Source organism: Vigna umbellata, chromosome 5, assembly GCF_029865625.1.
Source record: "Vigna umbellata cultivar VRB3 chromosome 5, Vumbellata_1.0, whole genome shotgun sequence".
NCBI classification, from domain to species: domain Eukaryota; kingdom Viridiplantae; phylum Streptophyta; class Magnoliopsida; order Fabales; family Fabaceae; genus Vigna; species Vigna umbellata.
In genome coordinates this window covers 62,813,169-62,826,946 of record NC_142169.1, presented here as the reverse complement: position 1 = coordinate 62,826,946, position 13,778 = coordinate 62,813,169, and the positions used below count along the sequence as shown (strand labels likewise).

Sequence of the window (13,778 nt, the reverse complement as noted above, 5' to 3'; positions counted from 1 at the left end):
AGAGTGAAACTTATTTAGATTTGAATTATAGAAAGTTTATAATTTTTTTAATTTAAAAAAATTTTAATTAAGTGAGTCAGTGAGTCAACCCGTTTACCCACCGTGGTGGGTCGAATTGTGTTCGAATTTTTCTGACTCGCTAATAAATGAACCGGGTTGAGTTGGTTCACTAAGTGATCAACCCGTGATGGACTGGACCGGATCGAGCCGGATAGTCGGTTTTGATAGCTCTAATTATTATAATATATTTTTAAATTAGTTATGCATAAAATTGACTTTGTAATCAGTTTGACACGAAATCGGTAATTAATAATGGTTATTTTAAGGAGAACATGCTAAGACAGGAAACATGCATTTTACTTTCAAGGAATTGTTTTGTTAGTTTTAAAATATGCATATTACTCTAAATTTCTAGGAAACGGAATCATTTATATTCTCGTGTAATTATATCTTAAGTACCATTGATTATCGGCTAGTGAAGTGTAGGGGTTAAACTATAAAATTGTGACTAAGAAAAAGTTTCTACTATTATAAAGATATAGATCAATATATTATGATAAGATTTTAAAATTTAAAATAAATTTATTTAATGTAGTTTTGTTAATTTTAAGTTTACCAAGTTTTATGAAAATTAAGGATCACCCACATAAAAGTTTGTATACAATGGACTGTTCGTATATACATTAAAGAGACGTTAAATAGAGTTAACTAAAGTAGAAGCTAATTCAAATATTAGGTATTTATTGTGCCTATACCTCCATCTTGTATTGGTTTGGTCAACACTAGTAAAGTTGATATTGAAACAACATAGATAATATTTTTCAATCTTTCATAACATGAATTATATTTTTAATCATTCGTTTACTTTCTTATAGCTTTATTTGCATTTTTTTTTATAAATTCAACCATTTACAGCATTTCTTTACCGCTATTTAATTCTTTCCCAACATTTTATTTAGAAATATCATTTAGCTATATGATAGCTAACAGCTATTATAAAAAGTTATATTAATATTATTAAATATTCTTCAAAGGCCCTTAATAAATATTTAATTTTTATTAAACATTTACAGTAATATATTATTTAATATTTTTTCTTAATATATATTGTTATAATTTATCTTACTTCAATAATCTTTCATAGTTTTTTTTTTTAAATTTAATTTTCTCTTTTAATATTATAATATTAAATAAGTGAGTGTATTTTAAAGGCATCAAGAGTCTATCACAAAATACGAACTCATCTTTTTTCTTTCTTTTGTCTCACCTTAGAATAATTATATCTTTAATATCATTCAATCTTTCCAAAAGTGTCACTCAAATTACTTTTTTTACAACCATTTATGATAAACACTTATTATACATTCCTTTCTCAAACAATATGAACTTTATCAATAAAATAAACCCATATTGTGCAAGTCAAATCATCAATAAATAAGATAAATTACCTAAATAATGAGTAAATAAAATAAACTACTCAACACTTAAAAGGGTATTTCTTGGATCATATACATTTACGTACACCAATTGTAATAATACTTCTTCATTGTATTTACAATCATTTAATAAAACAATAATTTTTTTAGTGAAAACACACCTATGAATAAGAGCAAAAATAAAACATAATATAGGTTTCACATCCTATAAATAAACAAAATATTCTCATTTAATATATATATTTTTGGCAAAAACTATAAAATTTCAAACAATCTTTCTAAAATAATAATAGTTTTTACAATTTTTGTAGAAAAAAATTACAAATCATGTCATGCAAATTTTATGACAAAAATTACAAACATCACGAACAATATTTTTCTAGGGAAAATTAGAAACTTTTCTATACATTTTTAACAAATTGTAAATCTTTTCATGTTTTTTTATGCAAAATGGTAAACATTCGAATGATACAAAATTATTCAAATTCTTCCTATACCTAAGAGACTTATTGAATTTTGATGACGACTCTCAAACATCAATTCAATTTTTATAATAGTTTTGTATAACTTAATTTTTCATATAAAACAGAGACTTTATTGAATATTCATTTAATTGCTAATACTTTGAAATTCAATATTAATGAATCATGGACAAACTCACACAAAATAAAAACATTGCATAAAAAAATCTTAAACAATATATTTATGGACCATTCTACTTTGTATATTGTTTGTCCCAAAAAAGTATATTTGGTTTTTTTCGGAGGCTTCTCTTCACACCTCCAAGTTGACATTTTTATCATTCAATATAAATATATATATATATATATATATATATATATATATATATATATATATATATATATATATATATATATATATATAAGAAAATTAGATAAGCAGATTCTATCCTTCTTCTCTCTAATCTCTTTGTGGTGGTGTTTTTGAGTTTTCATCACAAAAGCAATTTTTTTCCTTTTCTCTGTTCACCTTCATCTTCTTCTTCACTCCAAGTCATATTCTAAGAATAAGGATTTTTGTTCCTTCAGGATTTAAATTTTGTATTTATTTTTATTGTTTTACATAAGTAAATTAATTTAAAAATTTGGTTAAAATCTAACAAAATTTTGAAAATTACTTAAGAAATTAACTAAATTTCGAAATTAGACTAACACTTTTTTCGAATTTCAAACGTTCAATTCTTTTAGGTTTCAGAATCCGTTTAACACTTCCTTTCAATTTCTAAATCCAAATACTCACTTTTATTGTTTTTGAAATCTGGTATTGATTTTAAATCCGAAACATAATTTTTTATTTATTTTATTTTTTATTTTTTTGTTTTATTTTTTAAAATATACTTGATTTAGTTTAAAGAATCATATTTTAAAATATTAAAATATTAACACATATTAAATTATATTAAAATATACTAATTAACACATATTAAATAATAAAAAAACATAATAATAATAATAATGATAATTATTATTAATAACCATAAAGAGTATAATAACAATAGTCATTGATAATGTAATAATAATAATTATTAATGATAATGATAATAATAGTAATAATGGTAATAATAATAATAATAGTAATAATGATAATAATTATAATAGTAATAATAATAAAGATAATACTAATAAAGAAAATAGCAATGATAATAATAATTATAATAGTAATTATAATAATGATGATAATAATCATAATATTAATAATGATAATGATGATAATAATAATGATAATAATAATAATAATAATGATAATAATAATGATGATAATAAAGATGATGAAGATAATACTAATGATAATGATAGTAATAAATCAGATTTAATATATGTTAATATATATCAAAATTTATATACGGATTTTAAAATTTGTTTACATATTATTTAGTTTACTCTAATATTTTAATATAATTTAAAATATGTTAATGTTTTAATATAATTTAAAATATGTTAATATTTTAAAATACAATTTATTAAAGTAAAACAAGTAAAAATCCTTAAAAAAACATTAAAAAATTAAAAAGAAAATGTGGGATTTCAAAATTATAATTGAATTTAAAAAAACTCTAATAACTGGAAATCTTGAAGAAGTTTTTATAAGATTTCGAAATATGGAAGAATTGAATATTAAATTTGAAATTCAATGAGTTCTTCGTCTAGATGTGAAAATTTAGTCAATTTTTTAACCGAATTTTAAAATGGGGTGTTTTTATATTAAAATTTGATAATTTTCGTAAAATTTAGTGATTTTTTTAATTGATTTTGAAAGTTGACTTCTTAAATTGAATTTTAAAATTCAGTGAGTTTATTAACCGGATTTTTAAATTCAACAAATTTTTTAATCAAATTTTAAAATTTGATAAACTTTAAAATTTGATGAATTTTAATCAAATTTAATTTGATGGATTTTTATACTAGATTTCGAAATTCCGTGATTTTTTAAATTGAAGTTAAGAAAACTAGGTGGTAGGTGGGTGAGATAATTATAAAAGAGAGAAAAAAAGTTATCCTTATAAAAATATAATTTAGACATTAAAAAAAAATTTGAAGGTACAGAAAGAACACTTGAAGAGCTCCTTTTTGTTTTTCTTAGATAATTGTCGTACGTAGCCCAAGTCATAATTTTCTCCAAATAAAAGAGCTTCGACATTAGTATCAATCTTGTTCTTCGGTACTAAAGAATTGTTTGTGTTATTATTCAAGATCTACAACTCTAATACCACTTTATAAATGAGACACAAAATTTTACAACATAAAATTTAAAATCAAAGGAAGATAATTTCTTTACCTTTTAGCTTAGTTGTGTTGTATGCTTTGGAAGCAATCCTTAGAAATTCTGAGTAATTGTCAGAAATATAAAGAGTCACATTAACATTACTTAGAACTTTAATAAGTATTAATCCATCCGAGACTTATAACAAAACATTCTTAGTTCTCATTATTCCTCGCAAAACATTTGTATAACACAATTCAGAGTAACTATTATTCTAACTTGCCATGTGAGGCAGGGTAGGGATGCTTTGTTCGTTCCTAAAGAAATTATGAGGATCAACCTTTGTCTTTATTTCAACTAACCTCTCGAAGTTATTTTTGAAATACTCCACTCCGTAAACTCTTCCTTCAGTGTAGCTGTTGTTACCATTGTGGTTAATTCCTAAGTCAAAATCCTTATAATTGAAGAAAGCTCCTCTTGGGTTCTTGGAGACAAAACTAGTCATGTACTTGTGAAGTATTCTTGCCATGTTTATGTAATGATCAACAAATTGTTTCCCTGCCTGATTCCAATTTGCTTGGTATTGGATCTTCCATAGGTTCCCAGCTCGATGAGGGAAAGGTGATGCTGTTGATGGAATCTCAGACATTCTTCCACCATAAGGATTGAAATATAATATTACTGTATTTTCCAACTCAATCAACTTCTTCCAAATCCCTTTCAACCCTGCTTTCGAAATTGCTTTCTTTACATAATCAGATTTCCTTTTCAAGTATATGAGTGATTTTGGTTGTCTGTCAAGTAAAATCTCAACAGGCTCTGAAATGTTGATGTCTGCGAAAAACAACACTGAACGAAGCCAACTTGTTTCAATACAGTCAGATAGCTTCACTCCCAATTGAGGGAACTTCTCATTCAAGAGAGAAACAAGGCTTTTCGAGTCACCAAGGAATAGAGCTACGAAAGTTGCTCTTCCGGTCTTTGTTCCTTTTTGTGCATTGTTTACAACGTCCAAGATAAGTCTAATGAAAAGGTCGTGACTGATAGCCGGTGCAACATGCTGCCATTTGTAAACTATATCAGTAGCATTTTGCTCGAGGGTTTTTGTAACTTTGAAAACAGTGACTGTATCTGGAACTCGAACCAGCTTTATTTTGTAGGCAATGATGACGCCAAAGCTAGATCCTCCACCACCCGTGATGGCCCAAAAGAGATCTTCACCCATGGATTTTCTATCAAGCAATCTACCTTCAACATCAACCATTTGTGCATCAACAACATTATCTACTGTTAGACCATATTTTCTCATCATGTTGCCATATCCACCACCACTTATGTGACCTCCCACTCCAACAGAGGGACAAACCCCAGCTGGGAAGCCGTGAGTTTTACTCTTCTTAGCAATTCGATAATAAAGTTCCCCAAGTGTCGCACCGGTCTGAACCCAAGCGGTCTCGGAGTCTATGTCAACCTCAATGGACCGGAGTCGGAACATGTCAAGGATGAAGAATGGTTGTGAAGCCACGTAAGACGCCCCTTCGTAGTCATGGCCACCACTACGAATTTTCATCAACAATTTGTGCTTTTTGGCACAGATAATGGATGTTTGTATATGGGATACATGCAATGGAGTTAGTATAAGGAATGGCTTTCGGGTGGTGGAGGTGTTGAAACGAAGGTTTCTTATGTGGGCTTGCAACACCGAAGAGAATGAGTCGTTGTTTGTTGTAAAGATTGCTGAAAGTATGGGGTGAGAGGAGTCTGAATGGTTTAAAAGGCAACGAAGAAAAGTGTTGTGTGCTGAATTTTCAGCTGAAACTGAAAATGCAACTATAGAAAACAAGACAACGATTATGGAAAGTAACAATGGTTGTATTCTCTGAGGAGAAATCACTTCCATTTTTCTTTTCCGAATGACGTTGTTTGATAACGTAAACAAAGAAAAGGATCTTTAGTGAGTCCATTCAACATCATCTCTATTTGATTTATAAGCATTTTGAAAATTATGATTCTGCATTTTTTTCATTATCAAAATCACTTTTACATTATTTTGGTTTCTGAAAAATTATAAATACAAGTAAGCTTAATATTTTTAAATGGAAAGAAATAAATATTATTCTTAAATGAAACATTTATACTGTACATGCATTTTAAATGATTATGTTAAGGAAAAAAATATAACAACTACGATGGAAAAAAAAAGTTTTGAAACAAAGCTGTGTTTGGAAGAGCTATATATATTCAGTTGTATGATGACAAACAATTATGGAGGCGCTTATTACAAGTTATTTAATTATCTGGATGACTTTTGTAGAATAATAGCAGCAGCAAGAACGGGCAAGTAGCAGTGCTGCAGCAGCAGCAGCAGAAGACCAGGCCATCACCATGCAAGAGACGAATTGCAGAACAGAAAATCTGCAACAGCCGCAGCAGCGACCACTATCAGACCATCACCAGCAGCACCAACAAATCACCACCTCTCTGAGTTTTGTTTCTCGAGAAGTATCAACTGCAACAATTCAACAAATCCTAATATTTTTTAATTGAATACATCAACAAGCAAATATTTTTAAAATAATGTGAAATCCTTTTTATAATAATAGTAAAAGAAAAGTTTTGTTTTCATCAAAATATAATTCCATTGGAATAGATCTTACGTACTATTGTCTAAGGGGGATCATGCCCCCATTACACGAAATTTTATTTCTATACACAATTAAAAATACTTATGTTTTTGTTTGATACTGATGAGATAACATTTCGTTATTGATTAAAATCTATAAAAAATTGTAGGGGTAAAGTTTATATATATATATATATATATATATATATATATATATATATATATATATATATATATATATATATATATAACAGCACTTTTTAACAAATAAAATTTTTTCAAGAGAGTGTTATTATTGTTAGCGTTTGTATTTTTTTTTTAAATATTGTTGGTTCGACTATGATTTTGGTATTATTTTTTTATGAAAATATCGAATAGATTTCTTAATTTTTAATTTTTCCAAATATATTTCTATTTTTAAAAATGCAATCTAAGCTGGTCTTTTACGTTATTATTGTATAATAATATTAAAGTCACGTGTTTGGTTTATGATTTTTAAATTTGTAATTTATTTATTTTAAAAATATTATTTGCGTGTCAGCAATGAATATGTGGAATTCTATGTAAATCAACAAGACCACTTACAAAGCTAAATTATTCTGGTCCGTTAAGCTCGCATGCATGTTAAAGAATGAGCTGGCGACTCATATATATATATATATAATGATTTAGTTAAGGAAGCGAAAGCGAGTCTTCATAAAATAATTTTCATTATAGATCTGAACTTGGGTGATCCATGACCATGACCAAAACGAAGCTTGAAGGTCAAATATTATTATATTAATTTGAATTCAGTCTTTTCTTTGAATATGTTATTTTAATTCAATTAAATCCTAAATATTCTTTTATTATTTACAACTATTAGGTTATCTTCCATTTCATGATGCACCTCCTTTCCTCTCCTCTCCATCTTCCGTTATCATATTTGTCTTTTCCAACCAATATTGTCAATCTGTCATCTCCACCATTTTTTTAACATTAATAATATTTGTTTCAATTATTGTCTAAAGTAACACCAATTATAATAATTAACTATTCTTTAAATATGATTCTTTTTTCATTGTCTAAACTTTTACACAATCATAAGTTAATAAATTCAATATTTTCATGTTATTTAGAGAAGACTTTTACTAAAACTGCATCTCAAATTATATGACTGTTTACATAACAAAGAAGAGGTACATAATTAAGAAATAACACATTTCATAATTTAATACCAAACTAACATAATTTGTTAACCCACTTATTTTTTCCACCACATTAATAAACAAAGTAATTAAAAATCAACAAACTAGAAACATTAATGACATTTGAGTTGCTATTATCCTAACTCTTTCGATATGGCAACGTAGGGATGCTTTGTTCATTCCTAAAGAAATTATGAGGATCAACCTTGGTCTTTATTTCAACCAACCTGTTGAAGTTATCTTTGAAATACTCGACTCCATAAACTTTTCCTTCAGCATAACTGTTCTTGCCATTGTGATTAATTCCCAAGTCAAGGTCCTTATAATTGTAAAAAGCCTCTCTTGGATTCTTGGAGACAAAAGGAGTCATATACTTATGAAGTACTCTTGTCAAGTTTATATAATGATCTGCTACCTTTTTCCCAGCCCGATTCCAATTGGCTTGGTATTGAACCTTCCACAGGTTCCCTGCTCGATGAGGAAAAGGAGTTGCTGTTGATGGAATCTCAGCCATTCTTCCACCATAAGGATTGAATTGAAATAGCGTATACTCCAACTCGATCATCTTCTTCCAAAGTCCTTCAAAACCCTTTTTGGAAATTGGTTTTTGTACATAGTCAGATTTTCTTTTCAAGTAGTTCACAGGTGATTGTGGTTGTCTATCAAGTAAAACCTCAACAGGTGTTGTAATGTTGATGTTTGTCCAAAACAGCACCGACCGAAGCCAACTTGTTTCGATGCAGTCAGATTGCTTCAATCCCAACTGAGGGAACTTGTCGTTCAAGAGAGAAACAAGGCTTTTGGAGTCACCGAGGAATAGAGCTACGAAAGAAGCTCTTACAGTCTTTTTTCCATTTCGTGTACCGTTTACAACGTCCAATATAAGTCTGATAAAAAGCTCGTTGTCGATAGTTGGTGCAACATGCTGCCAGTTATAAACAACATCGGTGGCGTTTTGCTCCACGGTTCTCTCTACTCTGAAAACAGTCACCACCTCAGGAACTCGAACAAGCTTTATTTTGTAGGCAAGGACTACACCAAAGCTAGATCCACCACCACCTGTGATGGCCCAAAAGAGATCTTCACCCATAGATTTTCTATCAAGCAATCTACCTTCAACATCAACCATTTGTGCATCAACAACATTATCCACTGTAAGACCGTATTTTCTCATCATATTACCATAGCCACCACCACTTATGTGGCCTCCCACCCCAACAGTGGGACAAACCCCTGCTGGAAAACCATGAATTTTACTCTTCTCACCAATTCTGTAATAAACTTCACCAAGCGTTGCACCAGCTTGCACCCAAGCTGTCTCGGTGTCTATATCAACTTCAATTTTTCGGAGATTGAACATGTCAAGGATGAAGAAAGGGACTTCAGCCACGTAGGACACACCCTCGTAGTCATGGCCTCCACTTCGGATTTTCATTTGCAAGTTGTACTTCTGAGCGCAAATGATGGATGCTTGTATATGTGATACATGCAATGCAGTTATTATAAGAAATGGCTTTCGGGTTGTGGAGGTGTTGAAACGAAGGTTTCTGACATAAGCTTCCAAGACGGAGGAGAATGAAGAGTTGTGTGGCGAGAAAATGGCTGAAGTTATGGGGTGAGAGGGTTCTGAATGGTTTACAAGGCAATGAAGAAAAGTGTTGTGAGCTGAATTTGCAGCTGAAGCTGATTGGGGAATCGTAGAAAGTAACACAGCAATGGAAAATACTGATAGTAGCATTCTCGGAGGAGAAAGAGCTTCCATTTTTTGTTATCTGATGGAGGTAACAAGAAAGAGAAGCTTTTGGTTATTGTAAATGAGCATGATCTACATTGGATTTTATAATGAAAACCAGTGGAGGAAGAAATCGTCAAAGACAAATGAAAAGATGACTAGGGTTTCCCAAGTTGACAAAATATTTTTCATATATACGAAATATATAACGTAACTCAATCATTCTTTGACCTTGCTAATATGATTGCGCATATTCTGTAATATCTCATGTGAAATCAAACATTGGTTAAGGTTCTTTAATTTATTTATTTATCTTTACTGAATTAAATGTTCTACTCTTCCTGCAGTCAACTTTTTGGAAATAAGTCGACTAATATATTCCAGTTTCACTTTCACATGATTTTCAGATATATTTAAACCGTGTAAGCGGCTTTTCCAACCAATTTGTCTAGAATATTACGTAAGGGGGCAATTTTTGACCAAACATGAAGTTGTGGGGGCCAAAACGACTTCAAATGAAGAAGTCGTGCCCCCTGACTTCAACACTGTTCATTTGACCAGTGATGAAGTTGTGCACCTCAAAAACGACTTCTGGGTCCTGTAATCGATTATAAGATCCTGTAATCGATTACACAATGTTGAAATTGTGACTCTCCTGCACGACTTCAGTGTAGTAGGCAAAAATGATACTCGTAATCGATTACGACACTTCTGTAATCGATTACCAATGTTTTAAGTGTGCAAAAACCACCCTGGTAAGCGATTACAAGCTTGTTGTAATCGATTACCAGTGTGTTGTGGTTGGTTTATGAAAATTTCTATTGTGTTGTAAAGCATTATTTGAATTTAATTATGTGTAATGATTTGAATATTTGTAAGCACACATTGTTGTTGATGACATTGTAATGTATTGTTATGTATAGGAAGAGTAATTAATTTAATGTAAATAGAACAAAGAAAGTAAAATCATAAGACAAAATCATAAATGAAATTTGTAGTCTTTTATTGAATTCAAAATGCATTACAAAAGGAAGAAGCTTAAATTAAAAAAAAAAAACGACAGTACACATTGAAAGGTATCTAGGAAGATGATCCACCATGTGGACCAAAATGACGACGCAGATATTAAAGCTCGATTCGGATATTCTGTGTCATACAGAAAAGTTTGGATCGCTAAACAAAAGGCTCTTGCTAGTTTGGAGACTGGGAAGACTCTTATAACAAAAAAAAAATGCTCTTAGTGCCGCAACGAAGATCATCATAGGGGAAATTGTCCATTTCGTCATTAGTTATTTCTTAATCTTACCCAATTGTAATCAAATCAATTATTAATATATTACTGTTAATATTTCTTATTAATATTTTTTTTCTCTTTTCTTCAAATTTGTCTCCATTCATTAAATAATAACCACAATTTCTTTTTTCCTATAACAAACAATACATAAAATATGTAAACTACAAAATAATTTTCATAAACCAACCAAAACACACTGGTAATCGATTACAAGAAGCTTGTAATCGTTTACCAGGGTGGTTCTTGCACACTTAAAACACTGGTAATTGATTACAGAAGTGTCGTAATCGATTACCAGTAGCATTTTTGCCTACTACACTGAAGTCGGGCAGGGGGGTCACGATTTCAACATTGTGTAATCGATTACCAGTACCTTGTAATCGATTACAGAACCTAGAAGTCGTTTTTGGGGTGCACGACTTCACCACTGGTCAAATGCACAGTGTGAAGTCGTGCAGGGGGCACGACTTTCATTTGAAGTCGTTTTGGCCTCCACGACTTCTCCATTTTAGTATTTTGAATTAAATTTGTCTGTTCTCGTAATATATGATCTATTTTTGTCTATTTTAGTGACAAAGCCCGTGTAAGCTCAAAACATATTTTTGATCAAGCAAATGTATTTGCATGCGTAGTGTTATTAGCAAAGAAATAAAAAATAATTCTTTAACAGAAATTTTTACGTGGTTTGCAGTGTAATGCTAAACATAAACGTTGAAAATAATGTTGATTAAAAACGGCAGAAAAGTTTTGAACAGAGGTTTACGTAGTTTATATCCAAGAAGTTTCATATACTGAATGCGGCGCCAGTATGAACTACTTCCACAAACAACAAATAATTGACGATTGAAGAAAAAATGATTAGATTGTTGGTCAGATTTACATCAAAAGTTGCAAACGGAGACCGATAAAGCCACTTCCAAAAGAACAAAACTACAAGGATAAACAAAAAATAAATAATATTGTTTAAACTTTTGATTTTTCCACAATGTTCGTTAAAACACACAAACTTTTGATACTTTTTTTTTTTATGAAAATAAGCTAAAAGTAAATTACGAAAATCTCAGAATAGACATTCTTACAAGACAAATTGCTTACAGGACCAAATTCATACATGTTAGAGTCGGAAATCAGTAAGATTTATTTATTAATTTGAAAAACTATTAGAATAAGGTATAATTAAATATTATATATAATTACTTACTTTGGCTTTAGATATTATATAATAATTTTTTATTGAGCTTGATAATATGTTTGTTATTATTTATTTTTTTATGTAATTTACATTCTTATTTTAATCTATTGTTTTATATTTTATATTTTATGCTTCTGTTTGCAAGAGTCTTTAACGTTATCTTGTAATTTATACAAATAAAATTAAGTCTAATTTAATTTTATAAAATTAATTTAATAAAAAGATGTTTGTATTTATTTATATATTATAATTTAATTATGTTTTTAGTTAATATGAGATTTCAGTACACATCTCTCTTGTTGAGGATTCAAACGAGTTTGTTAAACATGAAAATAAATAAAAAAACTTGATAATAAATGATACTCAAATTAAACTTGTCTAGGAATTCGTATTAACTTTAATACCATATTAAAGATAGAAAAATATAAAATAATTAATTGAAATAAATGTGTGAATGTAGTATCACTAAAATTACGAAAATCCTTTTTACAAAGACTATTATATTTCTAAGAAGATTGTTAAGATTTGATGGCTTTTGATAGGAGACTTTATTGTATTTAATTTCAGTCTAATTATTTCACGAAATTTGGATGTTAATAACAATTTTGGATTTTAGGATTCTCGAAACATTGTTAGTTATTTGACTTCATCTTGGTAAGGAGTAATATATGATATGATTCATCTCCTCCTTTGATTAAACATGACATCATTAAAAACAAATACGAACTTCACGAGTTTTCACCTGGTCTTCTCATGCTTTATGCCCTCTTTTTTAATCTATATATATATACACACTTTTACATCAATGTCTCCTTTCCTATTCTTCAACCTCTTTCATATTATCTTTCTCCTTTTGTTTACCCTTATTCTTTCTTTCTTATCTTTAATGCCATCTATCTCATCTTTATTAATGTCAACGTAAAAATGTCAACATTTACATTTTAAATTATTAAACCTTCTTTTATATTAATTTTGGAATGATTCAATATTTAAAATTTCATAATATATACATTTTCATTAATGCATGGTCATTAGAAAGGGATCCATTTACATAAATATTACTTTTTCTAGTGAAACAAATGATATAGATGAGGATTACGTGTCTCGATTATTTTTACTTTGGTCCCTCACTATCTTAGTAATGATCAAATTTAATACTTTTTGCAGAAATCAGGTGGTGGAATTTCTTAGAATGATTAAATTTGGTGGTCAAATAAGCATTTTTTTTTAGATTATATTTATATATTAATTTATTGCAGAAGAAAGTCATGTTTGGAGGAGAGTTGAATTCAGATATGTATTGAAAAGTGAGTACGTACGTAAACTACGTGGTGCGTGTTTGAATTTGCCTAAGCCTTACCAACACATTGAAACTGTTACTGGTTACCAAAGTTGACTTAATTAAAACACGATAGGGTACAGATAAAAAAGTCAAAGGTATTTTAGTCTTTTACTTAGAGATAGGGTACAGATAAAAAACATGGGAATGTATGCGGTTTTTGGTACCAAATTTTTTTAAAGGCCCAACTTATGTTTTATTGAGGCCCAAGGCATTTGTGTTTTGCTAGACAGATAATTGAGTCTCCAGATTAT

At 29.2% G+C, this 13,778-nt stretch overlaps 1 protein-coding gene and 1 pseudogene across 1 annotated transcript; both read right to left on the bottom strand.

The window, feature by feature from the left end:
- Positions 1 to 4,316: 4,316 nt before the first annotated feature.
- Positions 4,317 to 6,088, bottom strand: LOC124849087 (berberine bridge enzyme-like 8 pseudogene; annotated as a pseudogene).
- Positions 6,089 to 7,968: 1,880 nt separating this feature from the next.
- Positions 7,969 to 9,801, bottom strand: LOC124849071 (FAD-binding Berberine family protein). The gene has a single exon (XM_088114832.1). The coding sequence runs from the start codon at positions 9,727 to 9,729 to the stop codon at positions 8,107 to 8,109; it is 1,623 nt and encodes a 540-aa protein (XP_087970958.1). The 5' UTR covers positions 9,730 to 9,801; the 3' UTR covers positions 7,969 to 8,106.
- Positions 9,802 to 13,778: the final 3,977 nt, after the last annotated feature.